This window comes from Grus americana, chromosome 23 (assembly GCF_028858705.1).
Source record: "Grus americana isolate bGruAme1 chromosome 23, bGruAme1.mat, whole genome shotgun sequence".
NCBI classification, from domain to species: Eukaryota; Metazoa; Chordata; class Aves; order Gruiformes; family Gruidae; genus Grus; species Grus americana.
In genome coordinates, this window is record NC_072874.1 from 4,268,499 (window position 1) to 4,283,243 (window position 14,745).

At 52.2% G+C, this 14,745-nt stretch overlaps 1 protein-coding gene across 10 annotated transcripts in view; it reads right to left on the reverse strand.

The window, feature by feature from the left end:
- Nucleotides 1–14,745, reverse strand: part of RPS6KA1 (ribosomal protein S6 kinase A1) — a 41,524-nt gene that overhangs the window by 7,632 nt on the left and 19,147 nt on the right. For 3 of the 10 annotated variants that reach the window (XM_054802382.1, XM_054802386.1, XM_054802383.1), the window contains 11 exons: nucleotides 10,226–10,279; nucleotides 5,368–5,484; nucleotides 4,194–4,275; nucleotides 3,815–3,895; nucleotides 2,994–3,073; nucleotides 2,330–2,436; nucleotides 1,688–1,725; nucleotides 1,409–1,551; nucleotides 771–841; nucleotides 433–521; nucleotides 160–224 (listed from right to left, as the gene is read on the reverse strand). In XM_054802382.1, coding sequence (XP_054658357.1) covers nucleotides 160–224; nucleotides 433–521; nucleotides 771–841; nucleotides 1,409–1,551; nucleotides 1,688–1,725; nucleotides 2,330–2,436; nucleotides 2,994–3,073; nucleotides 3,815–3,895; nucleotides 4,194–4,275; nucleotides 5,368–5,484; nucleotides 10,226–10,279 — 927 coding nt within the window. Of the gene's footprint in view, nucleotides 1–159; nucleotides 225–432; nucleotides 522–770; nucleotides 842–1,408; nucleotides 1,552–1,687; nucleotides 1,726–2,329; nucleotides 2,437–2,993; nucleotides 3,074–3,814; nucleotides 3,896–4,193; nucleotides 4,276–5,367; nucleotides 5,485–5,585; nucleotides 5,651–8,203; nucleotides 8,788–10,225; nucleotides 10,280–11,543; nucleotides 11,669–12,512; nucleotides 13,714–14,745 lie in introns of those variants that run through there. The other 7 variants (XM_054802387.1, XM_054802389.1, XM_054802388.1 and 4 more) reach the window with 6 other exon arrangements.

Here is a 14,745-nt window from a genome sequence, read left to right on the forward strand (position 1 = left end):
CAGAATTTTAGTTTCAGGAAGGATTACTGGAACAGATGGAAACGGGGACGGGTAGCTCTCCCATAGCTGGGCAGTCTGCAAGCATCAGGACCAGTCGGCAGAACTGCGTTATTGGTGCTGAGCGGTGTCAAAGTTTGCTCCTGTATTTCTGATACTCACATTCCAGTCAATGGTGGAGTAGAAAGGATGGCGCTTGATCTCTTCTGCCCCATCTGGTCCAGAACCTGAAAGATGCACCCGCGGGGTGCGCGACATTAAATCAGGACCACCGACAAAGCGAAGGCTACCGCGTACGCAACGCAGCCAGGCATTACGGGGAACCTGGCTGCAATGAAACAAGTACGAGTGTGAACACGCTGCTGACCCGCAAGGATGTGAGAGGCCCCGATACAGCATCAGGTGTATTCAGAAACAAACCAAAACAAGTCTTACCCAATCTGTTGGCTGGATTCCTTTTGAAAAGGGCTCGCAGGAGGCTCTGCGCTTCACAGCTCAGGAACTGCGGCATGCCCAGCTTTGCTCTGGAGAGGAAGTTACGCAATCAGTTGCAGGTTTAAAGAAGTCAACCCACAAGCCGACTGCAGCACCTCCACCCCCGAAAATACAATAATCCGTTTGGCATTTACACTGCGCCCTTCAAACTAACTGCTGATGCAAAACGGCTTGCCAAATAATGCCATTAAATTGCGAGAACCTTCAAATTGCAACACGCTCGGAGAAAGAGCAGAAGCTCTCCTCCCATGCATGCATGAGAGAGAAACTCCTCTTACTTGAGGATGAGGGTCATCGTGTCCTTACGATCCTTCCCCTGGAAGGGCAGCGAGCCGGTGAGCATTTCAAACTGGGAGGGAAGGAGAAGAAGGGGAGGTCACACGTCTGAGCAAGTCTGAGGGTTGCACAGATCCCATTGCTCCATCTGGGAGCTCGCCAAAGCTAGCGAAAAGCTTGCAAGGGATCAAAAGCCTAGCTCGAAAAAAGATCGCAGACATCGTATTTTCTCTGAAGGAGCTTGGTTCGCAAGGTTGGCAGCGGGAACACGTTCAAGCCAGCGCCCGCTCCTGTGGGAGCCCTCGGATTCAGCAACCGCCAGACGGTGGCACCAGATCTGCGCGGACACCGACGTCCCAGCGCTGGGGCCGACGCGGACACCCCCAAGCAAACCCACACCCCACGGCCGCACGCCCCAGCGCTCGCTGGGACAACAGCCTCAGGAGCTCTGCCTCCCTCGAGCAACACGTGCTCCTGGCTGGGTGCCTGGACGGCCTGCACAGAGCCCTTTCGGGGAGCCTGGAGAACATCCCTGGGTCAGCACATCTGCCAGGCACGCAGCATCACGTCGGGGTGTTTCAGAGCTACGGCTGGAGCAGCTGCTAAGCCAGGTCTCCAGACCCGCTGGCTGGGTACGTACCATTAACACCCCGTAGGACCACCAGTCAGCACTGTGAGAGTGGCCCTGGCGATTCACAACTTCTGGTGCCATATACTCCACTGTCCCACAGAAGGAATACGCTTTCTTCTCGTGGTCTATAGCCTCCTTACTCAAGCCAAAATCTACGTAAGAGAACAACTGTCAGCACGCACCCACGTGCTCTGCGCCATCACACGGAGCACAGAGGCCTAAGAGAAGCAGCTCCGTACATCGAGGCCCAAGCTTGCTGGAGCACGAGGCTTTTGTGGAGTGGCCTACCTGTGAGTTTGATGTGCCCCTCTTCATCCAAGAGGATGCTGCAGCACGGATGAAAAAACAAGTTGTTACTGTCTGCAGTAAGGGCTGGTGAGAACACGCACGCACATCAGAGGCTGGTCTGAGATGCTCCCAGAATCCAGAGGAGAAGTTATCTGTCCCTTCCCCCCGGTGCTTTAAGCTCCATCGCCAAGACACAAGTGGGACAAAGAGCAGCTCCCTTCTCTCTACGCCCTCAACCTCACATTGAACTAACCATCCACACAGGTTACACCACTTTTGATCCCCCACGTACCCCAGGTACGCGTAACCAAGTCACGCGGCTGCTATGTGGCTCTGCAGAGGCCCGGCCTGGTGCCTTTTCCCTCCGAAGGCTCTCAATTGCTTAAAGCTGGAGCCCGGGGACTGCCAAGGATTACTGCTCAGACATGTGGTGCACACATGCTGCCTCCACGGCGCTCCTGGCCATAGCTGCTGATCTGAGGAGCAGGAGCCCTGTCGATTGGCACTGCCGCCTTCCATCTGGCTGCCCTCGGGGCATCATTCAGCTTTGCCTTTGCGGAAGAAGGCCACGCCGTTTGCTGACTACGGGCTTGGGACTGAACCGAAGGACTCTGTTCCCTGCCTCAGCTGCGCCGCACGTACTTCTCTGGTTTGAGATCTCTGTATATGATTCCCAGGCTGTGCAAATGGTCGAGCCCCAGAGCCAGCTCCGCTAGGTAGAACTTCACATCCTCCTCGGTGAACATGACCTGCAGGAAGGGAGAGGAAGAGGACAGGCACTGGGGTTACAACGCTGGCTTGAACGTGTTCCTGCTGCACCCAGGCAAGACCTTTCACACCCATGTTCCTCCCTCCTGCCCTTTCATACCTAAGTTTCCCAGGCTTCACCCACCATCCTAAAGTATCAGTTAAGCAGCAACACCAAAAAAAAAAAAAACTAACCCAAAACCAAACCAAGTTGCTAAGCAGCAGACAGGTTTTTAAAAACCACTCCATTTACGTTCACCAGGTTATGTTCACCTGGCACAACCAGCCAACACTGCAGCAGAACACGGTTCTCGCCTTGTTTTCATTCCTAACGTGATGCTCAGCAGAAGCTGCTGTGGAGGTGAGACCTGCTGCTCTTCTCCCAGAGGACAGGGTTCCTGAGACATCCTCCCCTGTTGCCAGCTCTGGCCTAGCAGCAGGTTGGAGGTTGTTTCCACCCATCTCACAGACTTTGCAAGGGTCAATCGCTTCTCCAGACAATTAAGCCCAGATGAACCGAGAGCCTCAGCAACCCACCAAGATGCCAGAGCATACTCACCTCTTTGGAAAGCCGAGTGAAAAGGTCACCTCCTCTGAGGAAATCCAAGATGAGATACAGCTTCCCCTCCGTCTGGAATGCTGAAACACAAGCCAGAGCAGGAATCAGACCCCTCTGCTGAGGAAAGGCTCCACAGTGTTACGCTAATCACCTAAATCCCAGTGGCTCCAGTCATGCAGATGCCCTGCGTGGTTACGAGGTTAAACACAGGTAGGGCTAATTGGGGTAAATGAGACAGCCTGCCCGTGACGTTGGAATGGGAGCTCGCCAGCAGCACCCTGGCGCTGCAGAAAATCCTCATTTTACGGGGGGTCGGTTCCCTTTCAGCCAGCGATGCCCCCCTGAAAGGGCTGTTTTCCCGAGAGAGGTACGGGGAAAGAAGCCAACCTCGTCTTCCTCAGAGTCAGAGCATTAATCTTGCCAAACTCTGGATTGACTAGTTAACTCTGCTTTCTCAAATTTCTCCTGATTTAATGTTTTAATCCCAAGGATTTGACGTTTAAACCTCTTCTCCCGGTCTATGCTCTGCTCCCCATTCAATGGGCAGAGCGGCAACGGGACCAAAGACCTTTCCAAGAGAGGATTTGTGTAAGGGGATTGTGAAGGCTGCACAGCAGCATGGCCATTGAGGGATACGGACGGATCCAGGCCTCTTCTCCATTTCAGGTATCTCCAGAAGCCTGTTAGGGACCATGACAGGCTCTCAGCATCCTCCAAGCAGCCTACTGCTGGATGCCCTGTGCTCATCTACCTGCTCCTGGCAGGTGTGCCTGCAGTAGCATCAGCCCCTCTCCCAGCGTCCCAACTAGCTCCGCACTCACCGTAGTGGAGTTTCACCACAAAGGGATGGTTTACATCAGCCAAGATGTCCCTTTCTATCTTTGTCCTTACTCGATCACGCACTGTGGGAAGAGAGAGGAACAGCTCGGACACAAAGGCACACAGTACCCCGGCGTCAGCCTTGCCCCCAGCCTTAAGTCCTTTAGTACCAGATCTTTTCCACCTCCAGCACTGCAACAAGGGTTTGCCATAGATGGAGGGAAAAGGAGGCTGTTTGGCTGAGATAAAGATACTTCTCTTGGCTGAGATAAAGATACTTTTTCACCCAGATCACCCTGCGGCCAGCAGTGGCTGCTGTGACATTTTCCCAGTGCTCTGTAAGTCGTGGAGGACAAGAGCATTGCAGCGAGAGCCTCCTACCTTTCAATGTCGCCTTCTTGAGCACTTTCATGGCATAGAGGTGGTTGCTGTCTGGCGGTGTTATTTTTCTCACCAAGAAAACCTGAGGCAGAAGAGCACCACATTAGCCAAGCGCTAAATATTAGCGGTAGGAGTTGGATGCCTCCCAAAGTGGCAAACCTCACGGTAACCCCAAGCAGCAGCTGGCCGCAGATGGACCTCGAGCTCTCCAGGTGAAACCCCATGAGGTTTTTCAGGAAAGTGCTGTGTGTAGACTCCTCTCGCTCCCTATCTCCAGCCATTACAACACTCGGGCTTTTATACTGCCCTCTCCTCCTCTCCCGCCTTCCACACCTCTTGCTCACTCCTGCAGTTACCGTGGGGCTGTGGCCGATGCCTGGGAGCTGTGACTCGAAGCACTGATCCTTCAACGTACCACAAAGCCTCCTGGTGACTTGCTGATTTGACAGCCAGATCAACCCCTTATTGTTCAGGTCCTGCATCCTCTCTAGATTTTTACCTCCTTCCCTTCTCTGATGTCCCAAACTATCTGGTTTTAGGCAGCTTCACAAAGACACCACCTTTCTTTTGCAGAAAGCCACTGCTGCATTTGCCCAGGCAACAGCGCATGGTCCTGTACGAGCGCCCACTGTTAGTGCTGGTAACCGATTGACGCAAAGTTGATTTAATGTGCGAGCAGATGGTCTGTAAGAGACCTGGATTATTTACACATTGAAAGAGATAAGAGTTACAGCCTACTTCCTTCCCCCTTCGCAGAAGGGAAACTGGACCGTAAACAGGGGCCAAAACCAGTCCCTGGCACACAGCGTCTTTTCTGAGAAGAGAGGAACATGCCTGAGTCCTCGATTCAACTGACAGCTTGGCAGCCAGCTAGAGAGCTGCAGGAGGTCCTTCTGCCCTGAGCGACACCTGCATTCGCGAGCAGGATACTACTCCTTTCCTCCTGATCATCTGAAAAAAGAATTACAGGGGACCTTTGGACGTACAGGCTGCCCATTATGAGAAGGCATCGCTACGGTTGCCTTTGAAATCAGAAGCAACCATTTGCTAAGTGGGCTCACCAGTCAGATTCTCACGATCTGGTGGGAATCAGGAAAGTGGTTTCATTGGGGACAGTCCCTTTTGTCATCAAAATCATTTGTGTGGCATGACGCATAGGAAAAATTGAACTCACCTTGCCAAAAGAGCCCTGTCCCAGCACCTTCAGCAGCTCAAACTGCGAAGGATCGGCTTTCTCGGAGCCCTCCTTCACATGGTGCGTGATGTTGATTTCTTTCACAACACCTTCGCCCTGAAAAAAAGGGGACACACGGTTGACTGGGAATATACTCCTGAACAAGGGAAAGCAAGCCTTATCGGATTAAGGAACAAGGATTGTAGCTACGGACTCACAGGGACCACATCTGAGAGAACCATAAAAGTTGGTGCTTGTCACAGGTATCTCCTGGCTTCAACATCTGGAATAAAAAGTCATCGGTAGGCTTCCACCAGGCAGCCTTGTTAAATATCCTGCGCTCTCCCCACGGCTCCGTTCCTCACTCCGCAGGTGTTGCGTTTCTTTGAACTGCATTTCAGAAGAGTGCTTGAAAAGCACCTTCCTTTTTAAGGCACTGGTGGCAAAACCAGGAGTGTTTATGCCACTAAAAATCCCACAACACAAAAATACGGCACTGTTGTCAAAACACGGCCAGGGCTGGCAAAAATCAGACATGTTGGAGCCCATCTGCTCAGCAATCTGAGCAACTCTGCAACATAAGTCTTAGTGCATCTTCAGCACATACAGATGATGCTGTAACAGACTCAAGCCTTCAAGAAGATTGAGGGGAAGCCAAGGTCTCTGGCACATGTTTTGTTTAAAACACATTCTTTTATTGATAAAAAAATAAAGAAGAAAAAAAAGAGATTCGATCAGCAGTATCTAGAATAAACTCACCAACAAAGCTAGGCCAGCGCTCAAGAACAGCCCCGGCCCCTGAGGTGATGCTGAAACACCTCCTTTCCCCAGCAAACCTTGTTCGTACCTCTGGTGCACAAAGCCCAGAGTTCGGCTCAACAGAAACACCTTGTGCTGCTCTCTATCTGCATCCCAAATATAAAGAGATGTCTTATACTGCTAGTCTTCCAGCCGTGCCTTTCCCTCCACTTCTCTCGATCACACCTAGACAGCATAGCTGTACTTCGGTCTCCTCTGAGCTTGACCTGTTCCAGCTCCTCTCCCAAGTGAGCCCGGGGAGAGCCCACAGGGCAGGCTGGACTCAACTTCCCACTTCTACAGACGTGAATCTCACTCAGGCCAGCAATCCCTCGTGGCTGTACGTCTTGTAAGGGCAAGTCCAGGCTTCTTAGCACTTCAGTCCCAGGTTATTCAGTGTTAGACGTGGTCTGGTTGCTATTTGGACCCAAAGGCCAGCAATTATGTTCCAAAGGGCATTAAAGTCGGTTGCTCTCTGACCCTAGGGCAGATGTGGCCATCAGAGGCTGCCAGAAAGTGGGAGCTACTATTTAATTTTTCCCCTTGCAGAGCTTGGGGGAAAAAAAGGTTACGCTTTGTTTTCTGAAACTATTCAGATACTTGGGCTGGAACCCACCTAATCAAAGCAGCTTTTAAAAACAACAGGAACCAAGTTTCAGGCTCTGCCTCTCCTCTGCACCCCAGCCCACTCCCCACCCTCCCAGCACCTTCTTGAGGAGGGTGGCCTCGCCAAGCACCCACGGATGTGGTTGCCTACCTGCACCGAGCACCCTTCCCACTCTCATGCTTGGCTTTTCTCCAGATTAGGAAGTGGCTTTGTTTCCATGTTGGTAGCTTTGCGCTCTCAAGATCCTGCATTATTCAGACACTAGGACCAAGCAGAGAAGCCCACGCTCTCAGCGGTGCAGCACGTACAGCCCGAGCACGGGGAGAGGGCAGGAGCTCCCCCCGTGTGATCCTGCCTTTTGCTAGTCTCGGTGATCACAGACAAGAAAGATCTTATAATCCCCGTAACAAGAAGTTTTCGTGTTCCACATGATCTCCCAGCTTCAATCAGCCAATTTACACTTGTGGTTTCACTTGGAGGCTTAGAGCATGGCAGACAGCGGTTGCCAGGAACAGCTTCCCACTTCTGGCCAAGAGCCGGAGCGGGAGTCAGCCAAGAGGTCTCCTCCTGCTAGTCCTTCCACATTGCTCAGCTCTCCACGGAGAGACCCCTCCAGGGAGGGACCCGGGGATGAGACCAGTGGAAGGTGTAGGCTCCTTCCCTCCCCACCATCTTCATGAAAACACTAGAGAGAAACCAAGTCTGCACAGCATCAGCACTTGTACAACCATGGATGTTTCACTCCGTAGCATCACACCTACGCAGAGAGGAACATTTCAAATAAACTCCCAGATCCACCTCCAAGGCGTCTAGACCCATCCTCCTACCACAGCTCTTCAGGAGCTGCGGAGCGACGTATTTTCACAAGCTGTGGGAGTTCTTCACCTTGGCCAACTGCAAGACCCAGTGCGTTTAACTGCAAATGCTTTCAGCAGCCCAAGCTGCATCTCAAGGCAGGCAGAGATTTGCATGCGCAGCCTGCCAGCCAGACCACACCAGCAAACATACAGACATGCCAACGAGACCAAAAGTGGCATCGGCAGAGACACTGTTGACAGCTTTCTGAGAAAAGCTTTGAGATGCCATTTGGCATCTTGCTGACACAAGGGAGGTTTCCTCCCATGGACTCATCCCAGAACTTGCAATTCAACAGTTAGGACTCTGGAGACCAGCTCCTACAGCCAGTTTAGCAGCACACCAGAACAAGTCTCCAGCACAAAAGCACCTCCGTGCCACCGAGCTGCAACACAAACAGGCTTGGCTTGCACCGAGATAAGTTTCTTCCAATGGCACCATTAAGCAAACTATCCCAGAAGGCAGAAAAAGAAAAGCAAACCAGACCGTTCTGAACATCCATCTGAAGCATCAGCCCACCTGGATGAGCAACCAGCGACACCAAGTGAAGCAAAGCGAGCGAGCGACAGTACTGACCGGGCTGGAGAGCTGGCTGGGGGCAGGCAGCTGCAGGCTGCAGGGCTTCGCTCGATGTTTCCTCTGCAGCCAGAGCGTGAGGAACGTGCAGATGCGAGGAAGTTTAGGGTCCCTCTCCATTCTCCCATCCCGATCAACATCGCACAGCCCCAGTAACTGCCGTCCCCGCGCGCTCTCGGGGAAGCACGGCCGGCTCCCGGGGATCGGGGAGGCTCCTGCAGCGCTGCATGGACGCCCCACGCTTGAGGTTGCCGGATGGAGGAGATACAGGTGGTTAAAGCCCCAGCTGGCAGATGCGCAGTGGAGACAAGCGACTCGGTCGCACGGAGGCAAGTTCACGCTCCCACTCCCCAGCAACAGTGCTTGTGGTTGGAGCTTTTTTTTTTTTTTGGTTTTGCTTTAAAAAAAAAGATAAATTCATAGCTCCTTATTTACCTTTGGGCTCCCTGGTTCAGACAAGACCCTGATAGAAAACATACACGGTCTAGTTAAAGTGACGTCCATCTAGCGCTGCATGAATCTCATGTCAGGCTGTGAGCTTTGGGGGTATTTCCACAACAGGGGAATATTCTGAGAAGCCACGTACTCTTGTAAGGAAAAGGAAGAGGAAAAACTCATGAAACCCCTTACAGAACTCAGACACCACTTCGGAAAGCTGCACATCTCTTTGCTCTCACACTGGCACAGGGATGATGGGTCACCCACGATGGGATTCAGGGTGCATCAGTGCCACGGGCAAATCCTCTGGCATCACTAGGATTTGCATCTAGCCCTTCGTTTGCTTTCTGCTGCACAAGAGTCCTTGCTCTGGACGCTGGAGTTGTCTAAGAGCCACCCTGGGAAGTTCCACACGAGGTATTTTTAAGGGCATTTCTGACGCAGACAGCTTCTGAACCCGCTGCTCTCAGATTTATTGGCAGGACAGGAAAGAGGTATTTAGACCGCTTGGTATTTTTTATTTTAAAACTAAACCTTACCGTCTCCTTCCCCCTTTGACCTTTCCACTGGGGCAGGACAGACAGATGTTTTCTGCGGCAAGACCCCAGAGAGCGCAGGTAAGAAAGAAACCCCTCGAAATGAGTAAAAAGACGCCCATGCACCTTTGCAATTAGAAATAACCCTGCGTCAGTGTTGACTTCTGAATTTCTCCAGAGACTACAGAGTATGAAAAGAGGTTCTTGCTCTGGACCCAGAGAGACTACTTATGACTGTCCTGCCTCCTCTGCCCCCATAACGTGCTCTTTGAAAACCGATAACGAAAGAAACAAATGACCTAATACCAGCAAGGCAGCTGGTCCCAGCTCCGCAGAGGGAACCTCAATAACTGATGAGGTCCGAAGCAAAGGAGCTGGGAGCACGAAACAGCACTGTGCAGCTGCTGAGCACAAATCTCCAGGAGACTCGGTTCACGCCGACACCTCCTTCATTCTGCCGCAGCCCCGGCGAAGCAGAAACCGTGTCCACGGTGTGCCGTCCGAAGACGAGCATCACCGCTTCCAAGGAAGCTTTACGTTGCTCAGTGAAGCCGTGCAGGAGGTGCAGCCAGCCAGCTCTCTGCGCGTTGGCCCGGCAAGATCTGATAAATCTTGTCCCGACCAAGAGTATTTTGCATGTTGTGTTATCAGGGAGAGGAGCCTCAGAAAAGCAATCAAAAAAACAACCACCACTGTACATCCACGCAACGAAAGCGCTGGAGCCCCCACCCCAGCAAGCTGACAAGATCAGAAAGCCACAGGAGACATAAATGACAGCACGGAAAGGGGGTTGGTGTGAGGAGGAAGGAGGAGGAGGATGAAGTCAAGTCCAGGATGTCATGTGAACAAGTGAGTAATAGCTGTTTTCTGTATTAGCAGTCCCACCTAGCTGAGACGGGCTGGTAGGGGCGTGCTGCGAGAAAGGGTTTGGTTTTCAGAGAGGTCCTTGCTCACGCCCTCGCATACGTGGAACGACTCGTCATGGCACAAAGTGCGAATTAAACGCATGAGTCTCCTTGAGGTGCACATCTGCAGCAGGCTCTCTTACCTCGTCTGCCAAGTCCACGAGGTCTTTCTCTATCCAAGTGATGTCCGATTTTGCCTGTGGGACAAGAAATGAGTGTCAGCACAGAGGGACTGTGATACTCCACTAAAGTTTTCCTAACAAACTTGTTTAGCACGACTGTTTAGAGCTGTTTACAGTCAGTGGCAGCGTCCCACCAGACATTGCTCCTCGGGATGCGATTCTGAGCTGTGTCGGTGGCTCCAGGAGAGCAGCTGGACGGAGCCTTTAAGGGCTTTGATAAACTCTGACAGGCAGCGGAGAAGGACACGGTGCCGGCACTCGGTTACACATGTTCCCCAACAATGAAAACAACACCGCCAAGGAGAGAGAATTCATTTCTGGCAGGTTGATTAACGTCTACATCAGATTTTACTCTCGGCTACACCTGGACAAACTCCAAAAGTGTCTGTTCCGGTACTGGTGCCCCGGGTTTGCAGGGAAGCCTGGCACCCCCATGGCAAAGAGAGGGCTTCTCTCCAGGGGCACGCTCAGCGTTTCTAAAGCAACCGAGGAGGAACATACTCAAATACCAAAACTCACCACATCCCTCGAGGGCAGGGCCAGCCCAGCTGCTCTGACAGGTCCCGGAGCAGCATTAAAAATGTCAGTTTACGCTGCCTCTGGGGCCAGATGCAATTCTGTGAACCCTTATAGGGAGAGATGCAGAAGCATTTAAAGGCAGCTGAGAAAAGAACTGCTCCTCAGCTAGGCTATGGCTCTTTCTGCCCCCAAAATCTCAAAATTAGGGGAAGAAGAAAGTTTTTGCGAGGTCAGACAGCTTTTGCAAGGTCAATCCCCAAGCCTGCTGTATTTTAATGAACGTACATAGATTTATCATCACATCTAGGCGCTCTTCCATCTGTTTGTGAGAGAAGGAGCTAAGTCTGAATAGAAAAGTCACCCCACCCCACCCCAAAATCAAATCAGAATTGAAACATTTCCTCCGAGAGGCTCAAGTCTTTGGTCGCGGATGAGATAAAACTCATGTGGCTGCCAACAGAAGGGGTCTAAAAGAGACTCGAGCTGTGACTTCTCTCGTGTCTTTTCAAGGAATTCGTCAGCACGACGGAGCCCGCGGTGCTGGCAGGGCTCTTTGGTGCCAGCAACGTCAACCGGGTGGGCGCAGCACGAGGCAGAGCGACCCGAAAGTAGGACGGGAGCTACGGAGAGGCGAGAAAAGTAAAAGCAAGCCTTGAGGGAAGGGAGGAGCTGCGTGAAAACAGCGAGATTAGAGTTAAGAATTAACTGATTTTCAGCTCCGGAAGGACTGAATCAGATCAGAGGGGGCCCCTGCAGTCACCTTCTTCCTCTTCCTCCCGTCCATCGCTCTGCCCTTGCTGTGGGAGCAGCCGAGATCTCTTTGGGTCTGGGAGAAGGTGGCTGTCCCGCTGCCGCCGTGGGAAGCGGGCGCTGGGGGCGGCCGGCTGACACGTCTACCAGAGCCACAACTACACCCCTTCCCGAGCGCCTAAAAGCGATCACAAAAACCTCACCGGTCCCCCCCCCCGCCCAGGATCACACCCACCCACAGGGACACCGGCTCCTTCTGCACGGCTCCGACCAGCGAGCAGGCACCAAACCCTGCCTCGGATGGGGCCGGACTGATTTCTCTCCCAAAAGCACGGATCTCTCTTGCAGGTCCACCCTACCAACCACAAGACACTGCTCCTGTGAGCTACCAGCCATCTTCTGACACCCACAGCCTCCGGGGAGGCCATCTGACACAGATTCCTGCACCACTGGGAAATGATATTTGCTGCTCCTGGAAAATAAAAGGACACCCCCGGCCACCGGCCAGGTCTGAGCCCAGGAGGTCGCTCAAGTCAGAGGAGGAGCCAACTTCTTCTGAACTTCCTAATGCCGCCTCTGAGCTGCACAGATGGCTTAGTCATCCTAGATCAGAGGCTGGGGACATACATACGGGGTGGGTTTGTTTTTTTTTCCCCAACACCAAGTTCAAAATACAAATCCTCTTTCCTACTTTTCCCTTTTTTGAGGAAGGATTTTACAAGCCAGAAGCCAAGAGACAGGTTTGTTTTTGCTCGCGTTTTGTCACTTTGCTGGTTGAGACAGTCACATCTAAATGCAAGAAAAAAAAAAAACCTGCAAGAGCTAAAACAGATTACGCTTTTGGCATTTCGCTTCCTATTCATCAACAACTAACCAGAAGCTGTTTTAATTTCTGTTGCTTCAACACATGCTCTGGTCCCAAAACACTCCCAAATTCTGGCAACACCTAGGAAAGAGGCTTCTTAGAAAGCAGTTTTACCATCAGAAATGCCTTTTCCAAAAGAGAAGTCGTTAATTAAAACTGGATAAGGTCTCTAAGGTCAGGCGATCCACCAACTTCTTGCGTCCTGCAGAAGAGACAGAGCACAGTACTGTACGCAGAGCAGACATTTTATCAGCTAGACACTTGCCTCCTGGATCCTTGGCTTGCTGCGAAAGAGGAGCCTCAGCATCTCCAAAGCTTTAGGCTGCTATTCTCCCATATTTTGGAAGCCGGCTTCTGAACTTAGAGCACTTTGCAGCACCCAGACCAGCATGAGAACCCCGAGTGTAGTAACTACGTCACCGGGATGTATTTTGGGAGTTTTTGCTGAAAGGAAACTGTGGTTTTGTATGGGGAAATTGCATTGTGTGGCGATGGCTGCACAATACCAGCAGCCGAATGAAAACGCTGGATGGCTTTACGGGTGCTTAGGCATGGCTCTTTCCATCAGCAAATCTCAGCAGGCTTTTCAAGAGGATCAGTATAGTCCCCCATGTCACAGACAGGAAAACAGGCATAGAAAGAGCAATTTCAGACCCTACGCGAGGCAGCAATAAGCAACCGAGAGTCTCTGTAGCTTTCTTGCCCAAAGTTACGCTGCCCCTGCTCCGAGCGGCACAAATGCTGAGTCCAGCACAAATTGTCTCCCCGTAGGATCAGCTGAATTGCAGATCTCCAGGGAAGGGGCCAGGAGGAGGCAGCTCCTGCACCCTTCCCTGGTTTGTCCCTGCCCCGTGTCAGAGTCATCGGCCGTATCGGGTCTTTGGGACTCTGCCACGAGGCCCACTGTGAGGTTTGCATGCTGACATCTTATGGGAGGGTTGCACAATCCTGTCCGCTTGCTCGGGGCTCAGCTCCTGCACTGTGACGCTGCTCTGCACCCCTCCTCTTATACATCAAGGGATGCCTTCATAGGGCCGGAGCGGGAAGGAGATGGGAATGGGCCAAGTCAGGCGGTGCAGACGTGGGGAGCGGAGAGGGAAGAAAGTCTTCAGCCCTATGGCTTTGACTCAATTCTCTCCCAATTTCCATGATTGCAAGGAAAAGAGCGAGCCACATGCTCACCCCCAGTTCCCGTCACGAGGCCACCTGCATTTCATCTATGCAAAACAGGTGCCTAAGATGTTTCACCAGCGTCACTGTGAGGTCCTTTGCTGGTTTACAGAATCCCTTTAGTTGTCCCCACTCTGTACCTTCAAAAAGTCACAGTTCCCGCTGAACTTTCCAGATCCGTGCAACTTTAGCAGCTGTTAAGTTGCTTAGTGCTGCCCTGGACCGCAGCGTTCAAACTGCTACCTGGAGCATCCCGATAGCTCTTCCCCACTCCCATAGCCCGTTTCCCAGGGGAGATTGCTCCCTCCTCAGCGGCAGGAGACACAAGGGATCTCAAAACAATTCTGCAGCAGAGAAACACAAAAACTGGAGCTTACGTTTGGGCAGCTACAGCTCATGCAAGGAAATAAAGCAGCTGCAGAAGGCAGGCATGTTTCGGCGTGAGACGGAACGATGCAATACCCTGCTTCGTGGTCTGGTCTCTCTTCTCATCAGTTTTCTGACCTGTGTGTTAACATGGGCATAAAGAATTGCATCCTCGCCCCGTCCTGCCTCGCCAGGGGCCTGGCTCAGCCTGCCTGCCCCTCTCCTCCCCTAGAAACAGCGCTTTGAATTCCTGAGGCTTTTCACAAGGAAGAGGCCCACCCTTGAAGCTGCTAAACCCAGAGACCATCGCTCGGTCTTGGTCAGAGGCTGAAGCCATCAGCTCTTCGCTTCAGATGCGGTTGACAGCCACGGAGGGAAAGGCTGCTGTGAGAGTGCAAACCTCCGTTGCTTCGCTGCCTCCGCTCCCAAGAGAAGGGACCAGAACCAGACAAACAGGTAAAGATCCCAATATAAGGCGATAAATCTAAAGCAAGAAGCACAAACCAAAGGAAAGTGCAGTGCAGGCAGCTGCATGCAAATAGACAGGTTGTGGGTCTCAGGGCAAGAGACAGGTAGGCCGAGCCGAGGCAAGAGCCTTCCTCCATCACGGTTCCAAATGACCGTACGCATCCCAGGTGAGTTTGATGCTTTTAGGGCAGAATTAAGTTGCTTCTAAGCCTTATTCTGTATTTTCGAAAAAACAAAAAGTTGGGTCCTAGGAAAAGCGAGATGATGCCGTCTGAGCAGCAGCGGACCAGACTCTGGCACTGAAGTGCCAAGACCCGGCTGTAAACTCTGCGTGAACCTTCTG